Consider the following 18,385-nt stretch of genomic DNA (forward strand, 5'->3'; position numbering starts at 1 on the left):
ATCTCTGCAATGCTTGGTACTTGGATATTCAAAATATCTCTTTATTGGAGTATAATCTGTATCTATATCTATATGTACATATGAAAGTTGGCATATCATGGGTGTACAGCTCAGGGACTTTCCACGGACCCACAGGAGCAGTTCCCAGATGGGGAAGCAGGACATGCCAATCCCTAAACTTCATAATTCCTCCTACTGATCACCCCTGCAATAGGGTAACATATCTTGACTTGGACATATATTTACTTTGCCTGTTTTTATCTGTGCTTGAATTTTAACAGTGGCCATATATTGCATTTAAAACAAGGATAATCAATCAGATGTTAAAATATGTAAAAGATGTAGTGGTCATGATTTGATGCCCACATGTATGGATCTAGCTCATTCCTTAACAGTTGTTTGGAGTCCCTTGTACCACAACTGATCTAACTGGCTTTTTTCTGATGGACATTTGGATTGTTTCCAACTTCTAGCTAATAAGCAGCACTACGAGAAACAATCTGATGTGTATTTCTTTGTGCATGTAACTTTGAGATGTGTGTGTGTGTGTGTGTGTGTGTGTGTGTGTTTTAAAGATAATTGCCTGGAGGTGGAATTGCTAGTCAAAAGATAGCTAGATTAAAAAACATTTAAAAAAATATTTTGCTGTAACGGACCTCCAAAAAGTAGTAAATGCTCAGTTCCTTTTTCAAAACAAAAGTCAGGTGCTGAGTGCAGACCTCTTCACCGCAGCCCCTGCTGTTGGCAGCCAAGCCTGCTCCAGCTCTCTGTGTAGATCAAGTCATAGCAGGTGCCTGCTGCACAGAAAAGAGACAGAGTGTATCCCCCTCTCCCGCCTTCCCTGGCCCTGGTCCCCCAACCTCACCCCATGTGAGTTTGCAGACAACTAAACACAATTGCAAGGATAGCAATGGGGAGATGCTGTTATATAGCAGAGCTTGAAGCGGGTTGAGAGACCTAGAAGGCCTGTTCTTATTTCCACTGTGGACTGGGTGTGAGCCTTCAGGAAAGGCAGGCCGCACATCTGGGCCTTAGTCTCTTATGACTAAATGAGATGTCTAAGAGCAAGAAGCCCACCTTATTTTTTACTTATTATTTTTAAAAGTTTTTTTTAATGTATTAATTCATGAGAGACACAGAGAGAGAGGCAGAGACATAGGCAGAGTGAGAAGCAGGCTCTCTGAGGGGAGCCTGATGTGGGACTTGATCCCAGGACCTTGGGATCATGACCTGAGCCAAAGGCAGACGCTCAACCACTGAGCTACCCAGATGCCCCAAGAAGCCCACCGTAGATGTGAACCCTAGAGGACTCGGGCCCAGGCCACCCTGGCTCCTTTCTCCCCTCTCCAGGGCTCTGGGAGGCAGCCTGTCCTGTTGTCCTCAGAGCTGATGGACAGGGGGCGTTTACTTTCCAAGCACCTCCTGCATCTACACCCTTCTAATTCCCACTCACCATACCTAGTCCTGTGCCGCTCACTCCACGGGCAGTATCTCAGATACTGTGAGAGGGCCACACTGCCCCCTCCCCTCGAGCCATCTTCCCTTTCCTGGTTTCTTTTTCTTTTTTTTTTTTTTTTTAATCTTTATTTATTTGTGATAGTCACAGAGAGAGAGGCAGAGACACAGGCAGAGGGAGAAGCAGGCTCCATGCACCGGGAGCCCGATGTGGGATTTGATCCCGGGTCTTCAGGATCGCGCCCTGGGCTAAAGGCAGGTGCCAAACCGCTGCACCACCCAGGGATCCCCCTTTCCTGGTTTCTGTGGCTGCCAGAGGCCTCTGAGCAGAACCTGGTTTACCATTGCCCTTCTTCAAATGGACCTCCGAGGTAGCCAGGAAAAGCAGGTGAGGCTCTGTTTTCTGTTGGCCTGTGCATGGTGCTTCTGTCAACAGAGCCTAAGGCTGCACTCATTTTTGGCTCAGAAACTCTTATACTGCAAAAGCCCTGGGCGGGGAGCTAAGAGCAGATCCCCGGGGTTTTTCAGAAGGCACAAGATCTTCATCTCAACTCCCTCTTCCAGCTCAGTGTTTTCCCCTTGCATTTTCTGTCCCTGTCAAAGCCAAGAGAGAGACTCTTATGCCCCTCACCTTCTCTTTAGGATAAGGTCACCAGTCTGTGGCTAGATGTCCATCGGGTTCCACTCTGCAGAACTAAACAGGTGCTAGTGAAGGTGGCATGGAGTGGCCAGAGGAGGTCAGCCCCTGGGGCCCCAGCTGCCTGGCTCTGGGTGCTTTGGGCGCTTCCCAACCTCTCAGACTCTCTCTGTGCCTACAACACAGATGACAACATGTTGTGGGGGCAAATGAGGACAGGCACATTTTATCCTTGTTATTTCTTTTCAGCTGAGCATCAACATCTTTGCCGTACAGATGGGCTTTGTGCTTTTACATCACAGGAGCCATTTGCATCTTTTCTTCAGGACTTTATTTTTACAACCAAGACATTTTCATAAAAAGAACAGAAAGGGAGAGAAGAAATATACAAGCCATGGGAGGGCAGAAATGAAAGCCGGAGAACTTCCTAATAGGAGATAAAATGATTTTCCATTCTCAAAGCCACAATTTCCCAGCTGCAGAGAACGTCCCCGAAGACTGAAATAACTATGGGAGTCAGGCTAGTCCTTCACAGAAAACGCATTTCCAAGCTGGGTCTGGTCTTTGAGGTTCCCGGTAAAGGTAGTCACCCCCAGCCTGGGAAGATCAAGGAGGAGCCAGCCCAGCTCCATCCCATGAGAGACTCAGGACTCCAAGTCACTGCCCTACCGGGGCAAAGCAACTTGAGAGACGGTGGCTGGACGGCCAACACAAAGGTCCTGGCCCAGCCCAGGGGGACTATGGGAGCTGGAACTGGTGTCATGGTGGCATTTCTGACTCACTCCTCCAGTGTGCTCCTAAGTTGCAGGAAGTGCCCTGGGGCCCTGAAGCTTTCTTTCTGAGACTTCCTAGGACCAACTAACAAGTTGCTCCTATGCAAGAGGCCCACGGAAAGAACTTGCAGCAATTAAAAGCAGGCAACTTCAGCAGGTCTGTGAAATTTCCACATTGAGTGAGTTGAGCGTGGCCCTTCTCTCTCATTTTTCCAGATCTTTCTTGTTACTGACCAAAGTATTTTTGTAGCAGGACACCAAAAGCATATTTCTTTCCTCATTTATAAAACCTAAAAACAACAGCAAATCGAGACACCATTTATTTTCAGGGAAATGATATGAATTTCCTGTAACAAAGACAAATGACAAAGGAAGGATGCAGGGCTCCACTTCCAGTAAGGAGCCCAGGGCCAGGAGTTTTCTGTTAGTATGTTTTAAGGGCCCAACTTACTCATTAAAAAAATCTAAGAAGCTCAAAAAACAAAGCCCAAAGAACTCTAGCTTTGAATAGTGTTACTTCCTGAAGTACCTTCTAAGATAAGCTATTCACAAATGTACATTAAGGGGTCAGAAGAAGGTGGCTAGTTGATGGGAAGATTTTCTAGGTTCAGTTACGGGCTGGGGAGTCTCTGCCCCAAATTGCAACTGGCGTTTGGCATAGCTGATCTGTGAGGCCCATGGACTCTTTTGCCCACACCTGGATTACAGTAGTAAACCTAGAGGTGGTTTCCAAACTTTTTTAAAGCTGCAAACCCTCTTGTTCAAATGATATCTCACAGGGGAGTGTAACTACAGGTGGCCGATGACAGTGGTACTGTGAGCAGAGGATGAGGGAGTTCACGGCCCCCCATGACCATCCCCCAGTGCCTTCCCCACTTCAGGGGATCCTCAGAACCTCTGGGTTTGCCAAAGCATGAGGTTCCCTAAAACTGGCATCAAATCACTGGGGGAACAAGTTAAAATGATGGGGAGTAGTGCCTCAATGGGGACTCATTCTCCATTAGAGGTCATCATGGGGAAGATATTGGACAGGACATTCTGCAGATCTAAGCTCAGATGAATACACTCAGGTTACTATCTCTTAGGTAGAGGATAATTTCTAAATTCCAGCCCATAAAATTGTGAAAACTGTACAACATCAAAATTATAATTGAAAATCGCCCATAAAATACAGCAGACATGTCTCAGTGACTATCAAATAATCAAGCAAATATATATACAAATATAATGTATATAATAATGTAGAGAATATAATACAGAATTTATATGGAGATTAAATTTTTAAGTATTTAGAAATACATTTTCATCTTGGTTGTTTGGCTTGTAGAGTTGACTTTCGTAAGTGACATGAGTTTGTGTTTTGACTCCATGGGACCAAAGATTTTTATTTATTTATTTTTTAGAGAGAGAGAGAGAGAGAAAGAGAGAGAGAGAGAGAGAGAGAGAGAGAGTGAGCAGGAGGAGAGGCAGAAGAGAGAGAGGGAGAAGCAGACTTCCCACTGAGCAGGGAGTTCTAAGAGGGAGCTTGATCCCAGGACTCTGGATCATGACCTGAGCCAAAGGCAGATGCTCAACAGACTGAGCCACCCAGGCATCCCAGGGCTGAGCACTTCATGAGTATTATCCCAGTAATATCCATAAGTCCTCACAAGAGCCATGAGGTTGGTCCTGTTTTCCTATTTGACCGATGAGGAATCAAAGGCTCAGAAGGGTGAAGTGACTCGCAGTCACATGGCTGGTGAGTGGCAGACAAGATTCAAACCCACAGCTGGAGCCAGACATTTTGAGCACAAGGCCATGTTGCTCTCTTCCATCTAGAGGCATGATAGGCTTTCTTTTTTTCCCAAATACCTCTAGATGGAGGGGATTGTCATTAATGAGCTAGGTAGACGTGAAAGAGTATTTCGAGGAAGAAAAAGCGATCCAATAAGACTGCCTGTGGCCCTACTGAGGCCTGGAAGTCCCTGAGGCTGGGAGCAGCCCGTGGCCGCTGGCCTCCCAGGGCCTCTGGGTGTCTGCTTGTGCTCACACAGCTCAGTGGGCCCAGAGAGCCAGTGCTTTTTAGCTCCCATGTCTATGTGACTCAGCCTTTTGATCTGCCAACTCCTGGGGCCCAGGTGGGGTGCAGGGTGGAGGCCAGGACCAAGGCAGCCCAACACCCCACACCAGCAGGGAACCGACTCATCTTCCAATCCAATTAGGTTCTTTATGATCCCAGATGCTTGAGCAAGTCTTTCAGCTGGTCTGTAAAAGTAACCCTTCTATGTTGTTTGGGACCAAGTCAAATGAAATGCTAGGTGGAAAGAATTTGGGGGTATCCTAGTGTATTCTATGCTAGCAAGAGTTGATTGTGATCATAAAGAGAGCTAAGAACTAAGTCTTTCTGTGCCTGAAATACACTTGAATGACTCATCAGTATTTTTGTTTGTTTAGACGATCTCTCCTCCTGAACTCTATCGCTCCATCTATTTATTCAGTCTAAAATTGTTTGCAGGTGGTGTCTGGTTTTGGCTCCCTGTAGGGGAGGCTGTGGCTGCAGCAGGGGCTGAGGAAGCCAGGGACCCCACCCAGGGCCACGTCACAGGCACTTTTCTGAGGCCCCAAGCACTTACTGTTGTAGGAGGCGAAGCCGGGCTCTCCTCCGCAGGCCTGGAAGAAGAAAACAAGAATGCGGGTTGGCATGGGCTGTGGGCCGCTGACAAGCCCCAGAAAGCAAAGAGGGAGATGACGGGGGCCGGAGTGGGGGGCAGCCGGCACCTCAGACCACTTCCCTGGTGCCAGGCTGTTTTCCAATGTTAACTCCCTTAAAACCCACAGCAAACCTATGACTACTACTCTTACTCTTATTACCTCTATTTGGTAAATGGGGAAACTGAGTCACAGAGCATGCGTGGTACTGAATAACTTGCCCAAGGTCATGCAGCTAGTAAGAAGTAAAGTCAGAATTTGAACTCAGTTAATCTACTCCTATGTCCTTAAACATGCCAGTTTGTCCTTCACAGCAGGTCAGGAATGAGAGGTGTGCAGTCTGGGGGTCTCAAGCTAGGGCATGTGCATTCAGGGCATGTGCAATGTTTCCCATTGGGATGTGGGAAGGAAGTGTGAGCATGTCTATTTACAGGTCTGTATCATCCTTTATTACATTTAATAACATACTTAACATATGAAATAAGTACACCTAATTGCAGTTCGAGTTTATAATTTAACAATTTTTTACTAATGAGATCTATTTGCAGTTGGGGTTCATAATTTAAAAATTTCTTACTAATGAGATCTTTGATCAAAAAAGTTTGTAGAGCACGGAACTTTAACGGGGGCAAATGGATCCTTTTGTGAATGGCAATTTTATGCAAAAACGTGCTCTTGACACATTTCTTTCAGGAGAGGATCTATAATTGCTCTCATAAGTTTAAAGGGGTCTGTGACCTATATAAAAGAGCCACTTATCTTGTCCATGCCCCTGCGAGCCACCATCTCCTATCTTATAGAAACCCTGAGAGGGTCAGTGACTTGCTTGTGGTGGCACAGGTAAGCAGAAGAGCCAGGGGTAGAGCCCAGGGCTCTTGGGCAGCCATGCCAGCCTCTCCTGAAGCTCCCCCCCTCCTTCTTATGAAGCCTGGGAGCCCAAGCAGATGATCTCAACTCCAGGTGGCTGAGGGAGGCTGTCACCTACAGTCTCCCTGCAGTGTCACAGAGGAGAGCAGCTCAAGCTTCTGGGAACATAACCCAAATTCCACTGCAATGTCTCTGGGTACTGCTTCCATACTGACCACCCATGGGAGTTCCCACTTCCAGAGCTCATACCCCACAATGGGCCCTCTGGGTGGGACTTTACAAACAGCAACCCTAGGAGGTAGGGAACATTGCCACTCCTGGATGGGATGGCTGAGGCTCAGAGAGATCAGGGCATGTGCCCGAGGTCACTAGATCTGCAAATAGTGGAGCTGGATTCAAACCCAGGTTTATCTGACTCCAGAGCCAGGATGGTCTCTGATCCCAGCGGCAAGGCCTCTGTCCAAGAATCACCTCTGCAGCTAGCATGGGGTGGGGGTGGGTGTAAACTTCCACCAGATTGCCATCTGGCCTGCTTCCCTGGAGAAGGAAGGACTCTCACCGACACCTCCAACAGCAAAAGGAGTCACCATGGTGGCCCAAGAGGACACAACTTACGGTGTAGGTGGATGGCCACACCCAAGGACACCAGTAGAACCAGGACTCCCGCCACCAGGAGGCTGAGGGTGAGGAGGCCACAGGATGGGGCTGGAAAAGATGCACAAACCGAACATCTGAGTCACGCATATAAAAATACAAAGACCGAAAAATCACCTGGAACTCCCATCGTTTGCATACTTTTCTCATCTCTTTTTTCTCTGGATAGTTTATACACATTGAGATAATTTTACATAGAAAATTTTATGTCCCACACCATCATTTTAAAAATTAATTAAACTCAGGAGCTGCTTGTGTTCAAAGGAGATAATTTTCATGCCTGGTAATGAGATTTTTACGATTTATTTTTAAAACTTTTATTTTAATTACACAAGAGATAGCTGAATATATTTTCATCATAAAGGATTCAAGTATATGGTGAGAGTGTTCCTTGGCATCCTATCTCCTTCACAGGAAAAAAATGCCATGGTTAATTTGGGACCTTTCTCTGTGCATTTACACATACATAATTTACACAGACACATACAGGTTTTTCTAAGCATACAGTAGCTGCATATTGTACAAATTGTTTTCCAAACCATTTTTTTCCCTCACTTAAATATATCAAGGGAGCCTGGGTGGTGACTTTTGGTTTCGTCTCTGGTCGTGATCTCAGGATCCTGACATCGAGACCAGAATTGGGCTCCACACTCAGCACAGAATCTGCTTGAGATTCTCTCCCTCTCACTCTGCCCCTTCCCCTGCCTGTCTCTAAAATAAATAAATAAATAAATAAATAAATAAATAAATAAATAAATAAATAAAATTGTTTTAAAAAATGTGTCAGCACACTTTTTCTAGCAGAGTGACATTTGAAGTATGGACACACCGTGGATTATTTAGCCATCAGATGGGTATTTTTGTTTCCTATGTTTTACTTTTACAAATCACTCTGCAGAAAACATCCTGGTACATTTTTCCTAATGTGGGGGCCTGCCTGAGGCAGATACAGAAAACAGGAACCACCAAACCATAGACTGTCCATTTGAAGTTGTAATAGACACCATGAAGTGCCTTCCCAAAAAAGCTGCACTGATTTTTTCATTCCTAACCACCAGTTGTGCACCTTGCTGGCCCTCGATATTATCAGAGTGTTTTGTTTTGGCCAGTATAGTTGGTTCAACATGACATTTCACTTCAATTCCCCAATTATTATTATTTCCACCCCCCCACCCCATCTTGCACCTCTCAGTGTCATCTCAAGGGACAGCCCTAAGCCTTAGGAAGCTGGTTCTTCTCTAGGGTGGCCATACAGTTTCATTCATGACAACACCTTTGAGCTCTATCTGGGTGCCCCTCAAGGTGTCCTATGTATGCCACCTCTGTTAGTCATGCCTTCCCTTCAGCCAGGCAAACATCCCTATTTTACAGATGAGGAAACAGGTTCAGAGATGCTGAATCACCTGCCCAAGGTCACATAGTATAGGCGTGGTAGACAGGGGTTCAGACCTACGCTTGGCTGACTTACCACTAGGGTACACTGTCCCATGGCCCCCACCCCCAAAGCAACCTCCCCTATTTCTCCCCCCACCCCCCACTTAGCCACTTTCACACACATCCTGGCTATTCTTACTGACCTATTAATATTGGATTTGCATTTTTGCCCTGGGATTTTACTGAGGGTCGATATAAGAAATGATGCAAGAACTTCAAAGACCTTCGTCTTCATCACTTATAAAAGTGTTAGTGAATTCACTATTGTTCAGTAGTCCTTACAGAAGATTGAACAGAGCAGATTTCTTCTCTAACTTAACACTGGGATGAAGGCTTTGAAGCCTGGAGCCTGGGGGTTGTTTCTTTATATCACTATGGGGGACAGGGGTTTTGTGCCATGTTATTAGGAGTATGGTCTTTGGTGCAGCTGGCTTTGCTGCTTCTCTAGGGCCACAGCACAGATCAGTTTTGGCACCCTCACCTTAAGGGCCCTGTTGTATTTGCCTTTTGTGTTGGTTTTTTTTGTTGTTGTTGTTGCAACCTACCTGAAATCCTATAGGCTAAGTTATGGGGCATACATACTTTATCAAATGAGGTCATTCTATCTCCACTTTTATGGTCCCTAAGACTTTGCCCTGTGGCATATGGGTTCTGATTTTCTTTTTTTACTGTGACCTCATGGGGTAGCTTCCTGCTCTCATCCCCTGAATCCCATTATATGCCTCTCCTAAGGCTCTCTCTGTTACTTTAAGTATTTAAGACCAAACAACCCCAGGTAGCACAAGTCAGCTCTAATGTGGTGGCTTGTCACCTGCTCCAACTACATAATTGAATGGTTTTTAGTATATGCACAGAATTGTGCAACTAACAATCACCACAATCTAGTTTTAGAATATTTTCATCTCACCCCCTCTAAAAATACTGCATCTCTTAACAATCACTCCCCATTCCTTTCTAACCCCCTCCACCCCGGTTTTAGGCAACCATGAATCTACTTTCTATCTCTATGAAATATCATATTCTGGACATTTCTTACCAATGGGCTCACATAATACATGATCTTTTGTGTCTGGCTTCTTTCACTGTGTAATATTTTCAAGGTTCATCCATATTGTAGCACATATCAGTAATTCACTGTTTTTATGGGCAAATAATATTCCATTGTATGGATGTTCCATATTTAGTGGATCTTTTCATTAGTTGGTGGACTTTTGAGTTGTTTCTACTTTCGGGTGATTATAAATAATGCTGCTAAGAACACCAGTGTGCAGGTTTTTGGGTGGACATATCTTCCTTTAGGTTTCGCCTTGTGATGATTTGTGTGAGCGTGTCCCCCACTAGACTGTGAGCTGTTGAACAGCAGCACTGTGGTCACCCTCAACTTCCTTTCTGGCCCCAGCTTGCCAGAGAAACAGGCTGGAGTCCACACATGGGAAGGGCTGAAGGAAGGAAAGAAGGATAGAAAGGTGGAAGAAAGGATGTTCAGGATGGAAGGATGGAAGGAAGGAAGGCTGGATGAAAGGATGGATGGAACAAAGGATGGACAGAAGAGAGAATAGATGGAACAGAGGATGGAAGGAAGGAAGGAAGGATGAAGAATGGAAGGAAGAATGGAAGGAGGGAGGGAAGGAAGACATCCTGCTATGCTTCTGAGGGTCCAGGAGGATGGGAGAACTCACCCTTTTGGGTCACTTGGCTGGGGAACCGGCACACTCTCTTCTTGGGGGTGGTCTTCCTGGTGGGCTGGGCTGTGGTGGGAAGGACATCAACTACAGGAAGCAAGTAAGACACATTTCTTAGCTAGGTAAACAGTGTGTAGATTTCCAGACAAAAGTTAAAATCTCATGTTTTCCATCCAGGTACTAAAGGCCCTATGATTGCTCCCTGGGTTGCTGCAGGGCTCCAAGGTTACAGAGCAATAGAACTTTCTAGGTGTTTCCTCAACTCTCATACTATCTGAGGGCATGGGCAGGGGGTTGTTTTGGTGTCCAGGAAATAGAGGGGCTCTGCACCCATGTGCTCCTGAACAGAACCCCAGCAGCCCTGATTAACCACTGTGTGACTTGGGCCTATCACTTTTCTGTGCCTCAGTTTCCACATCTGCTGAAATAAAAATGACTCTCAGTTCCTGCTCGGGGTTGTCATGAGAATTAAAGGGGACAGCATGCCCAGGAAATTGTGCAGTGGACATGGCTCCCCCTGGCCGAACACCTTGAGCTGAAGCCAGAGTCCCCAAACCCTTGAGAAGACCAACCCCTCAGCCAATCTGCCAATTTCTAAGTGATGGGAGAAAGCCATAGAAAGGAGGTGGGTGCTCTTTACCGTAGGTCCAATACCATGCAGCTTGCAGTGGGGATTTTCTTTCCTTCTCAAGTGTCTTTACAAATCGTTTACTATCAGATCTGGAAGGACCTCTAGTCTCAACCTTTAATTTCAAAGATGAACACCAGCCATGTGAGGGGCTGGCCCTGAGGCCCCATAGTTCAAAGCCCCCGCCTGGGCCCTCCGACCCCTCTCCTGACTCCTGGGTGGGTCACTCCTCTCTTTCATTCTAATCCAGTGTCACATTCTGATGTGTTGGGGCAGGGAAGTGGGACAAGCACACAGAGCAAAGGGAGACACTTGAGGCTTGGAGGTGCTAGGAATGTTAGGAGCGCTGGGTGCTGCTGAATCCAACACTTTTCTGTGTGTGTTGAGCAAAGACGTTTCACTACAATGATTTTCTGCAAAATGGTGAGAGAGTGATGGTGACACCATAAATTTAAACTCTAGTGTCAGGGAGACAGGGAGGGGCACTCTGGCAAAATGGTCATTTCGGAGATGGCATCTAGACGTAAAAAGCGCACATTTCGGGGCAGCCCGGCCCAGCGGTTTAGCACTGCCTTCAGCCAGGGGCATGATCCTGGGGACCCAGGATGGAGTCCCGCGTTGGGCTCCCTGCATGGAGCCTGCTTCTCCCTCTGCCTGTGTCTCTGCCTCTCTCTCTCTCTCTCTCTGTGTCCATCATGAATGAATAAATACAAAATCTAAAAAAAAAAAAAAAAAAAAAAAAAAAAAAGTGGACATTTCGGACCCTTGCCAGCCAAGCACTTCAACTTAAGCTTATTTAACCCAACAATGTGGGGACGGGTGCTAGTACCCCATTTTATCCCCAAGGTGGCCTAGGCACAGAGAACTGAAATAGCTTGTCTGAAGTTCAGGAAGCCTTTCACAGGACTACCAGGATCTGAGCCGAGAGACTCGATTCTAGGCTCTCATGACACCACACTGCCTCAGGAGCAAATGCTTTTTGACAAAAAGTTAGGTACTTTAGGTCAAGGCCCTTGGCCACTGGAATGCTGAGGGAAAGGAGTATAAAAGAGAAAAAGACACTCAGTATGGTGCTCACAGACTGTGTGGGAGCCTGGCCCTCTGCTCAGGGGGACCCCGTATTGTTTTCTCCTTTCCTCATGTCCCGAGAGAGTGCCTTTTGCTTTATACACAAGAAGGCACAGAGGTCTCTTGGCTGATCAGTGGGAAGTCTGCAAGGGAGCCAGCTCTATAGGACCTTAGTGTCTTGGCTGGGCTCGGTGGTCTGGGTCTGATGAGGGGTTTGTGGGGTGACTTGTTTCATTTTAATTTTCTCTTCCCCAGAGCTGGGTCCCCTTGATTCCTCCCGACTACCCCTGCTCCCTGTTCAAAACGTCCCACTTCTCTTTGAAAAGGACATAACTTTTGAGTCCATGGTGTGGTTAAGCGGCCTCCTAAAGGCCTTGTCTTTCCTAGATGCTTTCTTTACCACCTGAGCTTCCTCCTTCAATAGGTACTGACCTCTGTGGGGAGGGGCAGGGTGTGGCTCTGGACACCCTGTCTCTGGGGAGGTGATGCAGTTGCAAGCACATTCTTTGGGAAGGGTCCTGCTGTTCTCAGGGAGCTGTGCAGTGTGAGGGGAGTTTTGGAAATAACAAAGCCAGGAGCGAGTGGGTGGTGGTGTAGGTAGAAGGGAAACTTCTAGAAATCAGTTTTGTTTATTTCATCATCTACCTTTCTCAGACCCCAAAATCTCATGAGTGGGAAAATGTGGGGCTTGTAGAGACAAAAACAATAAACCAAATAAAAACCCCAACTCCCCCCACCCAAAGCCCAATTTTCAGTACAGGAATCAGGCGACATCCTGCTGAGGATGTCTCAGCTTCTCGCCCAGAGATCTCACCCCCAACCCCTGCCTCCTGACCCACCGAGGACCCAAAGCTGGTGAGATGTGACAGCAACCTCACTCTGTTTCTGTCTTCCTGATTGTGCTGCTGTCCCAGCCATCCCTGCTCTTCCCCTGCTGAGTGGTCTAATTCCTGAGGGGGGGGGGGGGTGTCATTCTTCAGCCCCCAGCCTGAGATAACCCAGGCAGGAGGTAAAGGCAGGACCCCCAGAGGAGCACAGGGGGTGGGCCGGCCATTGGCTACCCTGGGAAGGGAGGTAAAGCCAGGTGCAGGCCTTTGAGAATTTCTACCATGATTCCTTCACACCTCCCAGAGCTTAATCCTCACTGTCCAAGGGTGCAGCCACTTGCCACGTGTGCTACTGACCAGTCTGACTCAAGGTGTGTTTTGAACACTTAGTACGAAAAGGGAATGTGAGATATTTCTGTAATAATCTTTATATTGATTATAAGTTAAAATGATAATATTGTTGATACATTGGGTTAAAAATACAGTATTTAAATTAATCCCACTTGTTTCTTTTTATAATGTGGTATTAGATATTTTTAAATCACATCTGTGGCTTATAATAAATTTCTATTAGGCACACTGACTTAACTGCCAGAGATGCAGCTTCTCAGGGTTTGAGGGGGTCATGGAGGCCAACAGCAGCCACATGATACAGATGGCAAAACTGAGGCCCAGGGAGGAGTGGGACCGGTGCAAATGCACACAGTGAATACACAGCAGGATTTGCAGCTAGGCCTGGGCTCCATTCTCCTACTCCCTATACCTCTGGGAGTAGGTTTGAGCCATAGCACCCCATTCAGAACATAAGGACAACTGCTGGCCCTAGAAATGCTTTCTCCGGGGATGTCCAGGCAGTGAGGACATTCTTTTCTGATGTGCACACTTGATGGGAATTTCTAAGGCCACTGTCAGGTCAGGGAACGAAGCCCCATCTAGGTAGAGCCTCAGGTAGGGCTGATGTAGCTGAAGGACAGCACTGCCTTATCCCCAGAAGAAGCAGTAATGCTTCTAATCACCCTATCTGCAATAGGAATCGGTTTCCTACCTCCCAGGGTAGATGGCAGCAGGAAGTAAAATGCCTACATGAAACACTTGCATGTGCTTGGCCCTGGGTGAGTCTGTTCCTTCTAGCTACAGCACTATTGCTCCTGGCTGGCATCTGCTCCTGTAGAGGGGGGCTCCCTGAGAGTGGAGGCAGCTCCAGTGCCAGGCACACACCCAGCACACAGTAGGTGCTCCACACTCCTCGATATCACTGAGTTAGATTCTTACCCACAGTCAGCCGAGTTCCCTTCCCGAAAGTCAGCTGGGGGTTCCCAATGGTCATGCAGAAGTAGACGCCACTGTCTGCAGGATTCAGTCTTGTGAGATTGAGAATGGACCGAGTTGTTCCCGGAAACACAGTTAGCTTCTCTTGCTCCGCCATTTGGTCATACACAATCCCTTTTGTGGGATCCCAGAAGGCCAGAAACTCGTGGTGGCTGTCCGGGCTGGGGGCCTGGCGTTGTCTCAGCCAGTAGACACGAGTGCTGGTGGGGGAGGTTCTGACTTCACAGGACATTGTCACCATTTGGTTGGTCTGAACCATTATGGACACAGGGACCTGCTGGAGTACTGAGCTGCCACGGAGAGCTACAAAAAGCAGAAGGAGCAGACATCATCAACGTGTTTTCCCTCTGAGTCAGACAGAATCAAGCATCGAAAGGAAAGTTGTGGAAGAATCTGCCCAGTTCCAGGGTCCAGCTAACCGCAGCTGATGGCTCGTGGACTCAGAGCTCAAGCGCCCCACCTCCCCGGAGACCATCTGCAAGGCAGGTGTCTCCTATGGTCAGTTTGACAGAGGGGATGGGGAAAGAGCTGCCATTTATCGATTGCTTGCTTATATGCCTGGCTCTGCATAAATTATCTTAATCCAATCTCAAATTTATTTGGGGATTTTTTTATCCCCATTACACAGATGAGGATACCAAGGCATGAAATTACTTGTTCAAAGTCCCACCAACAGCTTGTAAGTGACCTTACTCAAAGATTCAAAGTCTGAAGTCAAAACTGGTTGCTTTTCACCTTGTCCTGTTGCCATCTGTATACAGATCATCAACAGGCTCAAAGTGGGTAAAGGAGACTCAGGCAGCCCAGAGGAGCCCTGAACCAGAGGCAGCGCCCAGCGCTGGGCTGGCCAATCTTAAAGAGGACCAGCCACGCTTTCTGGACAGTGATGACAACCAGCAAGAGGAACTCACTATTGCCATAGGTGCAACTATAGCCTGTCACCCCTCAGCCTAGCAAGTGATAGGTCACTGGGTCCCCATTCCCAAGGCGAAGGGCAGACACCCCAGAAGCAGCACCACTGGGGTTTCATTTTCATCTCAAGATGGGAAGCACTGGCAAGTAGGGTGTAGTTCGTGGAGAACTAGACCAGAACTCCGAGACCTGGCCTTGAACCCAGGTTCTGCCCACTATCTGCAGTGGGATTGCAGGAAGTCAACTAGTTTGTCTCTGCCCTTTAAGAGAAGTGCAGCTTGGGGTCATTGTCTTGCTTGCCTCTGAGGGTTAGAATGTCCAAGAAAACCTACTGCAAACTGTAAAATACTCCACGTGGGTAAATCATTGTCTAAGTGTCTCATTCAACAGGGGTTGTTATAGGCAGCCGATGACATCTTAGGAAAGATCTGAATGGGTCCTTCACAGCCAAGTCCAACAAACAGAATCTAGCCTGGTGAGCCTTCCATTTTAGTTGTGGGGCAGAGGGAGATCCTACAGACCCAGAGAGAGACCCAGGAGCAGCAAGAAATGGGAGGGCACAGACTTGGGTGGGCAGAGGAGGCCAGAGGATGTATGTGTGTGTGTGTGTGTGTGTTTACCCAAGGGGAGCTGGCCTATTGAGGTTGTGGCCTAGAGTCACAATCCTGCCAATGCTTGTATCTCAGGCTTCATGGCCCCATCGCGGGCCACAAATGTAAGCTTCTTGACTCCACTCACACACCACTCCGAGCTTCTGCGTTCATCAAGAATGAAATGGTACCTAGTGCCCAAGTGCCTAATGGCCCTGCTCTTTTCTCCCTAAACCCCATACTGTCTTTTCAGCAGAGCAGAGGTTCTTCACTGCTTGGGGGTCATTGGCATCTTGGGGAAGATAATAAGAAACTGCGATGCCTATCTTTACTGAACTGTGCCCAGCATCATGTCACTTAATCCTCACCAGATCTTGTTTTACACCCATTTTACGCATGAGGAAACAGAGACTCAGGGAAGTTAAGAGCATGCTCAAGGTCACACAGCCTGAATATGGTGGATCCTGATTCAAACTAAGGTCTGGGACCCCAGAACCTGAGCTTTGACCTGCTTCCTGAATTGAGGAGACCTGTGATCCTCTCCTGAATTGCTGTCATGTTCCCCTGTGCACATAGTGAATCTGCAAATACATAGACTCCTGAAGTTCTTCCAAGAAAGCCCGGAAGTGTCTTCTTAAGGGACAAAGGGACCCCAAAGGACCCTCGGCTTTTTGTGTATGTTCCCCTGTGTCCTGTGTCCTGACATGCAGACTTGCAAGCTGCGACACAGCCTGGTCTCTCTGTTGTGTCCCTGTTGTGCCACCGGGCTGTGGCTAAGCCCCATCAATGTGCCAGACACAGAGCCAGGCCTTGCTACCCAGGTAATCTCACATGATTCGTTTGACCCTCTCCCAGTGATTCCATTCTCAGAGAGACCTGCTGTTTCTAAAATGATCAGCTATAACCACTAGCTTTGAAGAGCCTCCATTAGCTTCTACTTGAGATATGGTTGAGCTCACTGGGTCAGAGCAGGAGGCTGACAAACCTTGCCACCTTTGGCAGGATGGCCAGCTTTGGGCTTTTAGGGTAAGAGAGCAATCAGCCACAGGTTACGGGGCCATTTGGGTGCCTCCAAAAGGCAGTCTGATTGGGCTTGTGAGAGAGCTGGTGGAGATGCCCATTTGCAACATTCCAAATGGAATGGGCTTGTTCTGGGGGCCACACCACGCAGCGCACACACAAGCCAGGGAGTACTGGCGAAACGGGGAACCCCCAGACAATACTCTGTCCTACCTGTCCCAGAACTGGCAGTAGACTGGTGTTCAGCAGATTGTACCCCTGGAAGTACTAAAAATGTGTCTATGGACCCTGGGCCAAGTGTGGGACACCAAGGCCAGAACAGAGCCTCTGGAATCTTCCTGGGGTCACATCCGTGTAGGAACCCTAGACAAGGGCGTTTTTTCCTTCCTCTCTATTTCTCCTTCCCCTTTCTCTTTTCTTTCTTCTTAAATCCTATCCTCCTACCTCCCTCTCTTCTCTCTTCCCTCCCCCTCCAGGCTTTAGGGGCAAGTAGCCTCAATCCTGGGTCTCCAGGGATTCCTGAAGTAATGAATTCGGGGAATGGATTTCTTTTCCACCCTCAGGGTCTCTGCCTGCCACGCCGCCTCCTGCCTCTCGAGGGTCCCCACAGTCCTGGCCTCTGGGCTCTTCATCCTACCCGGACAGCCCTTCCCGGGTCCAGGGCAGATCACCCGCCCCGCGCGCCCCGCGAGTCTCGGCGACTTACCTGCGAGCTGCGCAGCCAGGAGGAGCCAGAGCCCCGGCTGCATCTTGGCAGGCCTGGGACGCCAGGTCCCGGCGGGACTCGGCTCAGACAGTCCTGGCTGGCGGTGGGTGGGGAGCGGGACGGGGCGGGGCCGCTGGGGTGGGTTGGTTGTGGTTGGGGGTGGGGGTGGGGGGACGGGAAGGACGGACCCAGCTGGGTAGGGGAGGGAGTCTGGTGTGAGGCTGGCAAGGTCTCCGCTTCATCCTCCCGGTATTTCAGAGGTCTTTGGTGCGTTTCCAAAGAGCCCGCTGGGATCTCTTGCTTTCCAGTGAGGAGGTGACACCGCCGTCCTGCGCCAAGCAATTGCACGATCGCCTCCTGCCTTGGGCGGGTCATGACTCCCCAAGACAGCTGAGGCGACTGAGGCTCAGAAAAGTCAGGATACTCAAGGTCCCACAGACGTGAAGGGTGGAGCTGGACCCTAATTCTGGTCACTCTTTTCTCTTCCTCCTCTTCTCGCTGCTTTTTTTTTTTTTTTTAACTTTTCTTCTTTTCCAGAGGCCTTCAGGCTCAGTGGGGTATAGAGTTACTAAGGCCCAGGCTTTGGCCTCAGAAGACATGAACAGATATTTCCCCAGAGAAGAAATACAAACAGCCAACAGACACATGAAAAAATGCTTAACATCACTCAGCATCAGGGAAATAAATACAGATCAAAACCACAATGAGATATACTAACTCACATTGGTCAGGATGGCTAAAATTAACAACTCAGGAAATAGCAGATGTTGGCAAGGATGCAGAAAGGGGAACCCTCTTACACCGTTCATGGTAATACAAACTGGGGCAGCCACTCTGGAGAACAGTATGGAGATTCCTCAAAAAAGTTAAAAATAGAGCTACCCTACCACTCTGCAATTGCACTACTAGGTATTTATCCAAAGGATACAAACAAAGTGATGCACATGCGCCCCAATGTTTATAGCAGCAATGTTCACAATAGAAAAGAGCCTAGATGTCCACTGACAGATGAATAGATAAAAAAGATGTATTGTGTGTGTGTGTGTGTGTATATATATATATATATCCTAAAGAATGTTAGCATCAAAAAGAATGAAATCTTGCCACTTGCAATG

General features: G+C 47.8%; 1 protein-coding gene across 1 annotated transcript; it reads right to left on the reverse strand.

Annotated features, from left to right (window-relative positions):
* Positions 1-2,406: 2,406 nt before the first annotated feature.
* CD8B (CD8 subunit beta) lies at positions 2,407-17,501 on the reverse strand. Its single transcript, XM_025994394.2, has 6 exons — positions 17,271-17,501; positions 13,986-14,345; positions 10,188-10,277; positions 7,036-7,125; positions 5,478-5,514; positions 2,407-3,155 (listed from the first exon to the last, which is right to left on the reverse strand). The coding sequence occupies exons 1-6, from the start codon at positions 17,311-17,313 to the stop codon at positions 3,143-3,145; spliced, it is 633 nt and encodes a 210-aa protein (XP_025850179.1). The 5' UTR covers positions 17,314-17,501; the 3' UTR covers positions 2,407-3,142.
* Between the last annotated feature and the right edge of the window lie 884 nt (positions 17,502-18,385).

Source organism: Vulpes vulpes, chromosome 8, assembly GCF_048418805.1.
Source record: "Vulpes vulpes isolate BD-2025 chromosome 8, VulVul3, whole genome shotgun sequence".
Taxonomy (NCBI): Eukaryota; Metazoa; Chordata; class Mammalia; order Carnivora; family Canidae; genus Vulpes; species Vulpes vulpes.

Coding starts and splice junctions, on each gene's coding strand:
- CD8B (XM_025994394.2), bottom strand. CDS start 17,313: ATGCAGCCGGGGCTCTGGCTCCTCCTGGCTGCGCAGCTCGCAG. Junction 10,278..13,985: donor GGGAACTCGGCTGACTGTGG/GTAAGAATCTAA, acceptor TGCTTCCTGTAG/TTGATGTCCTTCCCACCACA. Junction 7,126..10,187: donor CAGCCAAGTGACCCAAAAGG/GTGAGTTCTCCC, acceptor CATCTTTTCCAG/CCCCATCCTGTGGCCTCCTC.